We start from the raw sequence: 13,636 nt of genomic DNA, 5'->3' as shown, positions 1-13,636 counted from the left end.
GAGATAATTTTGGTTGGTAGATTTTAATGGCTGCTTCTATTTCACTAGGGGTTATAAGTTGATAAATTTGCTTATCTGATCTTGACTTAAGTTGGTATCTGATATATTGATAAAATTTTCCATGTATTTTACATTACAGTTTTTTTATTAGTTGGTTATTTTTTATTTACATTTCAAATCTTGTACCGCTTCCCAGTCTCCCCACAACCAACCCCAATCCCATTCCCTGTCTCTTTGCTTCTCAGAGGGTGCTTGCCTACCCACTTAACCACACTCACCTCACAATTTAACATGCCCTTACTTTGGGACAACAAGCCTCCACAGGACCAAGGTCTTCCCCATCCATTCATGTCAGATAAGGCAATCCTATGCTACATATGTAGTTGGTGCCATGGATCCCTCCATGTATGCTCATTGATTGGTAGTTTAGTACATGGAAGCTCCGGGGAAATCCATTTAGTTGATTTTATTCTTCTTATGGGGTAGAAATCCCCTTCAGCTCCTACAGTACTTCCCTTAATCTTCCACTGGGGTCCCTAGGCTCAGTTGGTGGTTGGCTGAGTGTCTGCATCTATCTTAGTTGGATACTGGCAGAGCCTCGCAGACCACCATACTAGGCTTTTGCTAGTGGCACTTCTTGCGATCAACAATAGTGTCTGGGTATGGTGTCTGCAGATGGGATGAGTCCCAAGTTGAAGTAGTCTCCGGATGGTCTTTCCTTCAGTTTCTGCTCCATTTTTTGTCACTCTCTTTCCTTTAGACAGGAGGAATTATGGGTTAAATTTGGGATGAGGTGTTGGGTATTTAGCCCAGTGCTACAGCGCTTGCCTAGTAAGCACAAGGCCCTGGTTTCAGTCCTTAGCTCTGAAAACAGAAAAAGATTTTGGATGGATGGATTGCCCCATTCCCAACTGGGGCCCATGCCTATCTACTGGAGGTGGTCTTTTTCAGGTCCACTATGTTGGGTATTTCAGCTGATGTCATCCCCAATGGGTCCTGGAAGCCTCTGTTTCCCTGGCACTTGGAACTTGGTAGTGTTTCTGCCAGTTCCCCCAGTCCCTACTATTGCATATTTCTATTCATTCATGTGACCCTCTGGACTTCTCTCCTGTCTCTTCCCATACATTATACTGCCCTCCCCTTTGTCTCCTCCTCCTCTCTCCTTCTGAGGACCCTCTCTTCCTCTATCTCCCATAATTATTTTGTTTTCCCTTTTAAATAATATTGAAGCATCCAAAATTTAGTCTTCCTTCTTGTTAAACATTATATAGTCTGCGAGTTGTATCATAGGTATTCTGTGTTTTTGTCTAATATCCACTTATCAGTGAGTAGATACCATGTATCTCATTTGGGGTCTGCATTACATAACGTACAGTATTTTCTAGTTCCATCAATTTGCCTGCAAAATTCGTTACATCATAATTTTTAATAGATGAGGAACATTTCACTGTATAAAGGTACCACATTTTCTGTATCCATTCTTCCACTCTGGGACATCTTGATTGTTGCCAGCTTCTGTCTATATAAACAAGGCTGCTATGAACATAGTGGAGGGTGTGTCCTTGTTATAAGGTGGGGCATCTTATGGGTATGTGCCAAGGAGTGGTATAGCTGGGTCAGCAGGTAGAAATATTTCTTGTTGTCTGAGTGACTTCCAAACTGTTATCCCAAGTGATTGTACCAGCTTTAAATCCCATGAGAAATGGAGGAGTGTTCCTCTGTCTACATTCTTGCCAGCATCTGCTATTGCCTAAGATTTTGATCCTCCATATTCTGATTGCTGTGCAGTGGAATCTCAGGGTCATTGTGATTTCCATTTCCTTGATGACTAAGGATGTTGACTATTTCTATAAGTGTTTCTCACCCATTCAAGATCCCTCAGTTGAGAATTCTCTGTACCACATTTTTTTCTTTATTTTTTATTAGATATTTTTATTTACATTTCAAATGCTATTTCCTTTCCTGGTTTCCAATCTATAAGCCCCCTATTCCAACACCCTCCCCTTCTTCTACAAGGTTATTCCCCCTCCTGAACTTCCTCCATTCTTTGTGCTTCCTCACCTTGACATTCCCCTACAATGTGGGGTAGAGCCTTGACAGAACCAAAGGTTTCTCCTCCCATTGTCACCCAACAAGGCCATACTCTGCTACATATGCAGCTGGAGTCATGGGTCTGTCCATGTGTAGTCTGGTTAGTGGTTTAGCCTCTGGGAACTCTGACTGGTTGGTATTGTTGTTCTTATGGAGTTGCAAGCCCCTTAAGCTCTTTCAATCCTTTCTCTAACTCCTCCAACAGGGACCCAGTTCTCAGTTCAGTGGTTTGCTGCTAGCATTCCCCTCTGCATTTGTCATACTCTGGCTGAACCTCTCAGGAAACAGCTATATCAGACTCCTGTCAGTGTGCACTACTTGGCTTCATCAATATTGACTATTTGTGGGGGTTGTATATATATATATATATATATATATATATATATATATATATATATATATATGTATGTTTGTATATATATATATATATATATATATGTATGTTTGTATATATATATATATATATATATATATATATATATGCTCTTTGATCATCCTTATTCTTGAGATTCATGAGGTCTGCAGATTGTATCTTAGGTAATTAGCTTTTGAGCTAATATCCACTTATCAGTGAGGGCATACCATGTGTGTTTTTTTGTGATTGGTTTACCTCATTCAGGAAGCTATCTTCTAGTTCTACCCATTTGCGTGTAAATTTCATGATTTTATTGTTTTTGATTTCTGAGTAGTACTCCATTGTGTAGATGTATCATTCTTTCTGTATCCATTCTTGTGTTGAAGGGCATCTGGGTCCTTTTCTACTTCTAGCCATTATAAATAAGGATGCTATGGGCACAATGGAGCAGGTGTCTTTGTTGTATGTTGGAGCATCATTTGGGTATATGCCCAGTAGTGGTATACCTGGGTCCTCAAGTAGTGTAATGTCCAATTTTTCCAGAGTGGTTGTAGCAGCTTGCAATCCCACCAACAGTGGAAGAGTGTTCCTCTTTCTCCACATTGTCAGCAGCCTCTGTTGTATCCTGAGTTTTTGATCTTAGCCATTCTCACTGGTGTGAGGTGGAATCTCAGGGTTGTTTTGATTTGTGTTTCCCTGATTACTAAAGATGCTGAAAATTTCTTTAGGTACTTCTCAGACATTCAATATTCCTTAACTGAGAATTCATTACTGGGCTCTGTATCCATTTTAATATAGTTACTTGGCTCTCTGGCATCTACCTTCTTGATTTCTTTCCATATATTGGATATTAGCTCTTTATCAGATGTAGAATTGGTAAAGATCTTTTCCCAATCTGTTGGTCACTGCTCTGTAGTAATGACAGTGTTCTTTGCCTTACAGAAGCTTCATAGTTTTAAAAGGTCCCATGTGTTGGTTTTTGATATTAGAGCATAAGCCATCGGTGTTCTGTTCTGGAAAATTTCCCCCAGTGCCCATATGTTCAAGGCTCTTCCCCACTTTTTCTTCTATTAATTTGAATGTATCTGGTTTTATATGGAGGTCCTCGATCCACTTGGACTTAAGCTTTGTAGAGGGCATTAAGAATAGATCACTTTGCATATTTCTATATGCTGACCTCCAGTTGAAGCAGCACCATTTGATGAAAATACTATCTCTTTTCCACTGGATGGTTTTAGTTTCTTTGTCAAGTATCAAGTGGCCATAGGTGTGTGGGTTCATTTCTGGATCTTCAATTCTATTCGATTGATCTACCTGCCTGTCTCTGTACCAATACCATAATTTTTAATCATGATTGTTCTGAAATACATGTTGAGGTTGGGGATCAGGATTGTGCCAGTAGTTCTTTTACTGTTAAGAATAATTTTCACTATCCTTCATTTCTATTTTATTACAAATGAATTTGCAGATTGCTCTTTCTAACTCTGTGAAGAATTGATTTGGAATTTTGATGGGGATATCATTGAATCTGTAGATTGCTTTTGGCAAAATGACCATTTTTATTATATTAATCCTGCCAATCCAAGAGCATTGGAGGTCTTTCCATCTTATGTGATCTTCTTCAATTTCATTCTTCAAAGACTTGAAGTTCTTGTCATACAGATTTTTCACCTGTTTGGTTAGAGTCACACTGTGGTATTTTATGTTATTTGGGACTATTGTGAAGTGTGTCATTGCCCCTACTTCTTTCTCAGCCTGCTTATTCTTTTAGTAGAGGAAACCTACTGATTTATTTTAGTTAATTACCAGCCACTTTGCTGAAATTGTTTCTCAGGCTTAGTAGTTCTCTGGTGGATCTTTTGGGGTCACTGAGGTATACTATCATATCATCTGCAAAGAGTGATATTTTGACTTCTTCCTTTCCATTTTGGATACTGCCTCTGTGCCCTTCATTTATTTTTGCTAAGGGCTTTTCTATTTTGCTGATTTTCTCAAAGAACTATCTACTAGTTTTGTTGATTCTTTGTATAGTTGTCTTTGTTTCTACCTCATTGATCTTAACCCTGAGATTATTTCCCATCATCTGTGCCTCTTGGGTGTATGTTCTTTTTGTTCTAGAGCTTTCCAATATGCTGTTAAGCTGCTAGTGTAAAATCTCTTCAATTTCTTTGTGAAGGCACTCAGCGCTATGAGTTTTCCTCTTAGCACTGACTTCATTGTGTCCCATAAATTTGAGTGTGTTCTGCTTCCATTTTAGTTCAATTCTAGAAAGTCCTTAATTTCTTTCTTTATTTCTTCCCTGTCCAAGTTATCACTGAGTATAAAGTCATCCTTTTTTTTTCTTTTTGTGTTGTTACCCTCTTTGTTTTGAAGTTGTCCTCATATCCTTTGGAGGGCTAGATTAGTAGAAAGATTTTGGTTCTATTTTGTTTTTTCATGGAATATCCTGGTTTACCCATCTGTGGAGATTGAGAGATTTGCTGAGTAGAGTTGCTTGAGCTGGCAATTTTGTTTGATTAGGGTCTGAATATCTGTCCAAGATCTTCTGACTTTTAGTGTCTTAGTTGAGAAATCTAGTGGAATTCTTGTTATGTTTGCCTTTATACATTACTTTCCCTTAAAGTTTTACTATTATTTCTTTTTTCTGTGCATTTGACACTACCATTATTATGTGACAAGAACATTTTCTTTTCTGGTCCAATCTATTTATTTTCTGTAGGCTTCTTGTACATTTATAGCCTTTCTTTTCTTTGTACTAGGGAAGTTTTCTTCTATAATTTTGTTGAAGACGTTTTCTTGCTTGTTGACCTGGGAACCTTCATTCTCTGCTATTTCTATTGTTCTTAGGTTTGTGGTCTCCTCATTGTGTCCTGAGTTTCCTGCATGTTTTGGGTTAGGAACTTTTTTATACATTGTATTTTTGTTTTGACTGAAGTGTCCATGTTCTCTACCTTATCTCCTATGCCTGATATTCTTTCTTCTATCTCTTGTACTCTGTTGGTGATGCTTGCATTTGTATCTCCAGATCTCTTTACTAGGTTGTCCATCTCCAGGGTTCTCCCCATTTGTGATTACTTTATTGTTTCTGTTTCCATTTTTAGGTCTTAGACCATTTTGTTCAATTCCTTCATCTACTTGATTATATTTTCCTCTATTTCTTTATGGGATTTATTTGTTTCCTCTTTAATGGATTCTACGTGTTTATCTGAGTTTCCCTGTATATCTTTAAGGGAGTTATTTGTATATTCCTTAAAGACTTTATCATTTTCATGAGATTAGATTTTAGGTTAGATCTTGATTTTCAGGCATGTTAGGTTATCCAGGGCTTGGTGTGGTGAGAAAGCTCAGTTGTGATAGTGTCCAATTGCACCAGCTTCCATTGTTTATATTCTTCAGCTTGCCTCTCACCATCTAGTCATCTCTGGTGTCAACAGGCTTGGGTATCTGTAACTGAAACAGGACTTCTTGGATGCAGGTGGAGCTCTGTGTCCTGGGTCAGAGTAAGCTTCCTGAGAGGCTGACAGTGCTGTCTTTGGTTAGGTGGCCTCTTGTGTGCCAGGTTAACACAGTCTTTTTTGTTCCTGGTTTGAGAAGACTTTCTATGTTCCTGGCTGGGGAAAACTCCTAGAGGCAGTCAGGCTTTGGGTTCCAGGGGCAGGATATGCCACAGTTGCAGATGGAAATGCATACCGGAAGGACTGTGGGATTCAGACAGAGTGGAATAGATTCCTCATATGCTCAGTTCTGTGGGTGTTCCAACTATCATAGGTATTGGGGCTGGTGTCTCCTGTGTCCCTGGTTACAGCAGACTTCCTCGGAGACAGGCAGGCTGTTCACTGTGAAAGGGGAGCTGATCAACCCTGGTGGAGGTGCAGAATGAAAGAACAATAGGGCTAAGGCAAAAAGGATAGCTACCATGTCTCTGGTTCGGGATTATTTGTTCCTTGTATTTTTTTAGTATGGTTAACTTCTTCAGGTTGAAGGGTTGAAGTGCCTTCTCTTTGACTACATACATACATACATACATACATACATACATACATACATACATACATACATATTGTTTGAGTTTGGTCTTATCAAATGGGATGCATTTCCTTCTCTATCTGTTGTGATTGAAATTTTTTCTGTTGTAGTAATCTGGGATAGTGCCTCATATTTTATAGTTTATAGAATATCTATCTAGCCTTTCTGGCTTTAGAGGATCTATTAAAAGTCACATTTATTATAATAGCACTGATTTTATGTTACTTGGTCTTTTTCCTTGCAGGATTTAATATTCTCTTGTCATTCTTGATATTTTGTGTTTTGATTATTTGGTACTACACAGGAATTCCTTTTCTTATCCAGTGCATTTAGTCTTCTGTATGATTTTTGTACTCTGATAGGCCAGTGAATTTTCTTCTATGATTTTCTTCAAAATATTTCTGTGCCTTTGACTTGGGTTATTTATACTTCCTCTATTCATTCTTGATCTATTCAGAGATTAACAGATTTCTTGGTTTGAACTGGACTTGGGCTTTGAATTTTTCACTTTAAATGATTTCACGTTTTCTTCAAAAAAGGAATCCAATCTTTCTATCTTTGCCTTAGATTCTCTTTCCCATCACCTGTATTCTGAGCTGAGGTTTGCCTCTGAGTTTCTCATTTTTCACTTCTAGTTTTACCTCAGTTTGAGTTTTTATTGATTCTATTTCCACTTTCATTCCTTGAATTTGGTTTTTTTATTTCATTCTATGTTTGTGTTTTCATGGATTTTGTTAATGGATATTTTCATATACCATTTAAGGATTTCTAACATATTTAAAGCCTATTTGCAGTTCTTGTCTGGTGTTTCAGCTATGTTGCAATTTTCAGGTCCTATTCTAATAATGTTCCTGGACTCTATTGGTGCCATATTATACTGGCTGTTATTGACTGTGTTTTAACGGTGGCATCTAGGTATCTGGCCTTAGGCTGATTGTAATTTTAGGTGCTAATATATGGTTGTGTTTGTTGGGTGGGTTTCTGTTGCCCTCTCTTAGAAGAATATAGTGGCTGTGAATTGCCTAGTAAGGAATGCATTCAAGATCCCACCAGATGTGACCACTTCATGTCCTTGGGAGAAATGTGTTTCTAATTATTAAGAGCTAACATTTATGGATATGAATGAGCAAGACATGAGGGATGTCCACAGGAAAGAAACAACAGTGTTAACTTTGCATACATTTATGCAAAATTTTTATGTTTGAAAGAATTTTTATGTTTGTAGTTTTCCATTCATTTTCTTAATATGTATAAATGCCATATGCCTTAGGTTTTAACTATAACAACTAACTGCCCCAAAAAAATTGCATGAAAATTTTGTTAATGAATAGAACTTAAATCAGCTTCTTGTATAAATGATTTATGAAGCTTTGAACTTGGTAGTGATTGGTAAGGTCTTCCTAGAGTGTTTAAGAGAGGAAATATCAATACGATCATTCATAACCATCATGAAACGGAGAAAGTCACTTAAAAATTGTCATCTGTTGTCTAAGTGGCAAATAAATAATGAATGAATAATGAATACTAATATAGATACATCAAACTTCCATGCATTTTTTGATTAGTTACAATGTAAAATAAAAAGGCACACGTGAAAGTGTGGAAACGATAGTTGAAAACCACAGTGTATTGTGTTTTCAAGGCTACAGTTAGACAACCATTACAGGTTGACTGAAAGACTAAACATATTCAAAAATTTTGATTTTAATAGAAATTGATGAAGTCATACTCATACCGTGCAAATTTACAAAGAAAGTGTGAGTATAAAAATCATTAAAATAAGGATATAGAATATTACTCTAATATAGCTTCAGATTTTACAGTAATCCACCCTACTCTAGATAATATTCTTTGTTTTTTACACCTTTGAGAGGAATGCAACTTTTTTAATTGAGTAATTGAAAGCTTGTTTTACTTGCTTGTTTCTCAGTGCATAAATGAAGGGATTCAACATTGGTGAAATTGATGTGATAATAAGTGAAATCCCTTTATTGATAGCTACATCATTCTTGGATGAAGGTTTGACATAAATGAAGATGCAGCTACCATAAGTAATAGAAACTACAATCATGTGGGAAGAACAGGTAGAAAAGGCCTTTTTCTTTTGGTTGGCAGAGGGAAATCTCAGAATGGTCTTGATGATATAAACATAGGAAAAGACAACACACACAAAGGTGATTATGAATGTCAACACAGCACCAACTATCACCATCTGTTCTATCAACCATGTGTCTGAACAAGAGATTTTCAAGAGAGGAGCTGCATCACAACAAAAATGATCAACAATATCTGAGTCACAGAATTCCAGGCCCAAACCTAGACCAAATGGTGGGAGAATGATGATCAGTGCTGCTACCCAACAGAAGAAAATGAAGTTCTTGCAGACTCTGCTATTCATGATGGTCATGTAGTGAAGAGGTTTACAAATGGCCACATAGCGATCAAAGGACATAATAGCTAGAAGAAAAAATTCTGAAACTGCAAAGAGATCTATAAAAAAAAGTTGACTAACACAAGCAGTATAGGCAATGGACTTGTCCCCAGATGATATGCTGTGTAGAAATCTGGGAATACAAGCAGTTGTGAGTGAAATTTCTAATAAGGAGAAATTTTTGAGGAAAATATACATAGGTGTTTTAAGACGGGGGTCAATCAGGGTGAGGGTGATGATGGTTAGGTTACCAGATAAGCTCAGCATGTAAGAAAGAAGCAGAAATATGAAAAGCATAATTTGAAGCCGAATGTCATCTGTCAGACCCAGCAAGATGAAGGTTGTTACTGTTCGGTTTCTCATTCTTGATTACTGTCTCTTGCCCAATCTGATTGAAAAATAACAGAAATTTTGTAAAATTCAGGCACCAATTTTGAGACAACCTAACTAGAGTGTCATTTCTGTATTAACATTAATGAAGAAGCAAGTACATATTACAAGTTAATGTTTGAACATTTCTTTGTGTCATATAATAGCATATATTTGAATCATATACTTCACACTGCTATTATTATGTTTCTAAAGTCTAGTTATAATAGATACCAGTTTATTACATAGTCTTATAAATACCATTCCACAAAAATTTCCGTTTAAATTAATTGATTTTTTTCCAAAATTCTGTCTTCCCATAACCTCCTTTCCCAGAAAAGATTTTAGGAGACAACAGTTAAATGAATAGTCTTCTCTGTTTAGATAATCTTAACAATATTTTCATATTTAATATTAGTTATTGACTGAAAAACACTAACCATGCAGTTGCAGTTCAAATATTTTTATTGTGGTTTATTAAAGGTTCATTTAGGTCACTGGGTGTGATGGCACACATCATCCTGGCAGTTGGCAGGCAGACTTAGGTAGATCTCTGTGAGTTAGAGGAAATCCTAGTCTATATAATGAGATACGGGATAACTAGGGCTATGATGACAGACGCCGACTCAGCACCACCTCACATAATGATTAATTTAGATGTGTTGTAGCACATAAGTTTCTGCCAGATTGATTTATATTTCCATACATATTAACATATATTTTGATATGTGGTAATTAGTCTTGATGATATTTTCCTCTGAATGTCACAATAAGATGTCTATGTAGTAACATTTTGTGAGTCCAAAGACAGGTTCCTACAAAGAATTGTTTTTACAGCTTGTTAGAAGAAGTATGAAACCGAATCACTCGATTATTTGATTTTCTTGAGGAAAACTCTAGTACCCTTCAACTAGCTGCAAGCTTAGTCTTCTCTGGACATTGACAATTCTTTCCTTTGTTTCTACCAGGAGTTGTAGTAAAAGCATATTTTTTGATATTAAAATTCTAAAATAAGGTTTCCTGTGGTTATTTTTAAACACATTCAACAATAGCATATTTCCTTTCTGTGTTCTGGTTCAGGTAATTAGGAGTTTGTCTAAACAAAGATTCATGTTTTCATCTTGTTGTTTTTGAGTCAACTTTGTTTTAGTTTGAGATGGTCTTAATCCTTTATTATAAATGACAATATCATCTAGTAATTAGTAATGATATTGTTTTTCATGCACACATAAAGAAGCTAAGCCCTTTCTTAAGTTTATGTTTACTTTCCCCTTTAACATTCTATCTGTTTATAATTGTCTCTGCTTTTCAACGTTCCACTTACACAAAAAATCATTTGATTCTAGTATTATGTAAACTATTGTGACCAAATTTTTACCCTTTGGTTCACTAATTAAGCTCAACTCATTCTTTTTTTGATTCACATTTTCTGCTTTGATCTGTTTATATGTAAAACTTTCATCTGTTTAACCTCATAAAGCTAAATTCCATATCTCACATTTTTCTGAATTTCATGCCACTTTCTCATTTTTCCTTCATGGATTTGTTTCTTCATATAATCACTGTGGTTGGTGTAATTAATTTCTTTTCAAGAGGTTTTTTTTTTCCTAGAACTTTTTTTCTTTTTTAATGAGGTGGCTTAAAGTAAGAAATGATCTTTTTCATTACTTGTAAGGAAAGCATATGGTGTCATTTTCCAGCTTTACAATTGAGCTTATTTACGGACCTCTAAATCATATTTACAGGGTTTGAATTTGCCATTTCCTTTTTCTATCTGAATGTTCTTGAAGAATTTGCTTTATTCGTTCATCCTATGGTATAGCCAAGTACAAAATTCAAATAAAATAATATGTGTACTTCTCATTTATCTTTTTATAATAGTCACCATGAAGACATATTGTGTTCTAAACAGCTATTTTAAATATATTTCAATTTTTGAAATTACAAAGTATCTTTCTACCTTCCCTTTCCCAACTACTAAACCTAATATGAATCATTTTGTTCCCTCTCATCTTCATGGTTTTTTCTTTTGAAAATAATTGTTAAATATTTGTGTACATATTTCCCAAAACTATATATAACAAGATTAGTTTGTGTAATGTTACATATATGTATAGAATTTCAGGGCTGAAAATTTGGTGTAGGACAACCAAATGCAAGGTGTGGTTCCTGATGATGACTCTCTCTTGAAGTTTGCCATTCTTTAGTTGTCTTTGTGATGAGGGGAAGCAAGTAATCATCCTACCCAGCTACAACACATAGGAATAATAACAATGACAAGCATGGCATGATAAATCTAATGGTACAATAGTGGAATGCATCTTTTGATGGCAATCAACACCTCTCTAATTGCACTTAAGTGAATCAAATGAACCTAACAGATAACCATAGAACATTTCATGCAAACATAAAGGAATATACCTTCTTCTCAGAATCTCACAGAATATTTTCCAAAAATTGACCATATACTTGGTCACAAAGCAAACCTCAGCAAATTTTTAAAAACTGATGTGACACAATGAAAGCAGTGCAAAGAGGAAAGCTCATAGTACTAAGTGTCTCCATAAAGAAATTAGTGAACTTCCAAACTAGTGACTTAACTGTACACTGAAGAGCACTAGAACAAATATAAGCCAACATATCAAGGGTAGTAGCCTTCAGGAAATAATAAACTCAGGGCTAATATCAAACATTAGAAACAAAGAACAAATAAAATTATCAACAAAACCAAGAATTTACTCATTAAAATAGATCAACAAAATAAATAAACCCTTGACTAATCTAACTAAAAGTCAGAGAAAATATCTACAGTAACGAATCAGAAATAAAAAAAGACATAGCAGCAGACATTGAGGAAATCTAAATAATCATTAGGACTTACAAAATCTGTACTCTACAAAATTTGAAAATTAACAAAAATGGATGAAATTCTTTATAGATACCAGTTAACAAAAGTTAATTCAAATTCAGGTAAATAATTTAAATAGATATATAACTCCTAACCAAGTAAAGCAGTCATTAAAAATCTCAGAACTAAAAATTGTCCAGGACAAGATGATTTTAGTGCAGCATTCTACCAGACTTTCAAAGAACTAATTCCAACATTCCCCAAATTATTTTACAAAATAAAAACAGAAGGAACATTGCCAAATTAAGTATATGAAGACACAGTCACGCTGATACCTGAACTACACATTCTACAAAGAAAGAGAATCTCCAACCAATCTTTCTTATGAACAGATACAAAAATACTCAATAAAATACTCACAAATTTTAAAAAAATACTCACTGAATTTAAAGACATATGAAAAACATCATCCAGCATGATCAAGTAGGCTTTACACAAGAGATGCAGGGATTTAACATATGAATATCCATCAACGTAATCCACCATATGAACAAACTAAAAAGAAAAACACGGCATGATCATTTCATTAGATGATGAAAAAGACTTTGACAAAATCCAACATCCTTTCCTTTTAAAAGTCTTAGAGAGATCAGAGATAGAAGATGCAAACTTAAACACACAAAAGGTGATATCCAACACCAAATTAAATGGAGAGAAATTGATAGCAATTCCATTAAAATTATGGGCTAACCACTTTTTGTGTGTCTATTCAATATCATAGTTGAAGTTCTAGCTATAGCAATAAGACAACTAGAGGAGTTCAATGGAATACATAATGCAAAGAAAGAGGTTAATGTATCACTGTTCGTAGATGAGATAACAATATACATAAGTGGCCCCCAAAATTATAACAGACAGTTCCCACAACTGATAAAGCAGCTGGATACAAAGTTAAACTCAAGAAATCAATAACCTTCCTTTAAAGAAATGATATCCAGCCTGAGAAAGAAATTAGGGAAACAATGCCCTTTACAATAGCCACAAATAATATAAAATATCTTGGTGTAACTCTAACCAAGCCAGTGAAAGTCATATGTGACAAGAACTTTAAGTCTTGGAAGAAAGAAATTGAAGAAGCTATCAAAAGATGGAAAGATCTCCCATAATTATGGATTAGTAAAAGTAACATAGAGAAAAGGACCATCTTACCAAGAACAATCTATATATTCGATGCAATTCCTGTACTTCCAACACATCTCTTTTTATATTTTGATTTTCTTTTTTCTTTTATTGAATATTTTCTTTATTTATATGGCAAACCCTTTCTCATTTTCCCTGCTGGCAACCCCCTATCCCATTAGCCATCCCTCTGTTTCTATGAGCATGATCCCTCACCTGCCCATTCTTGCACTCCCTCCCTTCTCCATGCCCTGGCATTCCCCTACACTGGAGCATCAAGCTTTCACAGGACCAAGGGCCTCTCTTCCCATTGATGCCCAAAAAGGCCATTCTCTGC

General features: G+C 35.6%; 1 protein-coding gene across 1 annotated transcript; it reads right to left on the bottom strand.

Annotated features, from left to right (window-relative positions):
• Positions 1-8,330: 8,330 nt before the first annotated feature.
• Positions 8,331-9,266, bottom strand: Olr1049 (olfactory receptor 1049). The gene is given in 1 exon segment (NM_001001365.1): positions 8,331-9,266. A coding segment is annotated over 1 exon segment (936 nt).
• Between the last annotated feature and the right edge of the window lie 4,370 nt (positions 9,267-13,636).

This window comes from Rattus norvegicus, chromosome 7 (genome assembly GCF_021556685.1).
Source record: "Rattus norvegicus strain SHRSP/BbbUtx chromosome 7, alternate assembly SHRSP_T2T, whole genome shotgun sequence".
NCBI classification, from domain to species: Eukaryota; Metazoa; Chordata; class Mammalia; order Rodentia; family Muridae; genus Rattus; species Rattus norvegicus.
This window is presented reverse-complemented; position numbering and strand designations above follow the sequence as displayed.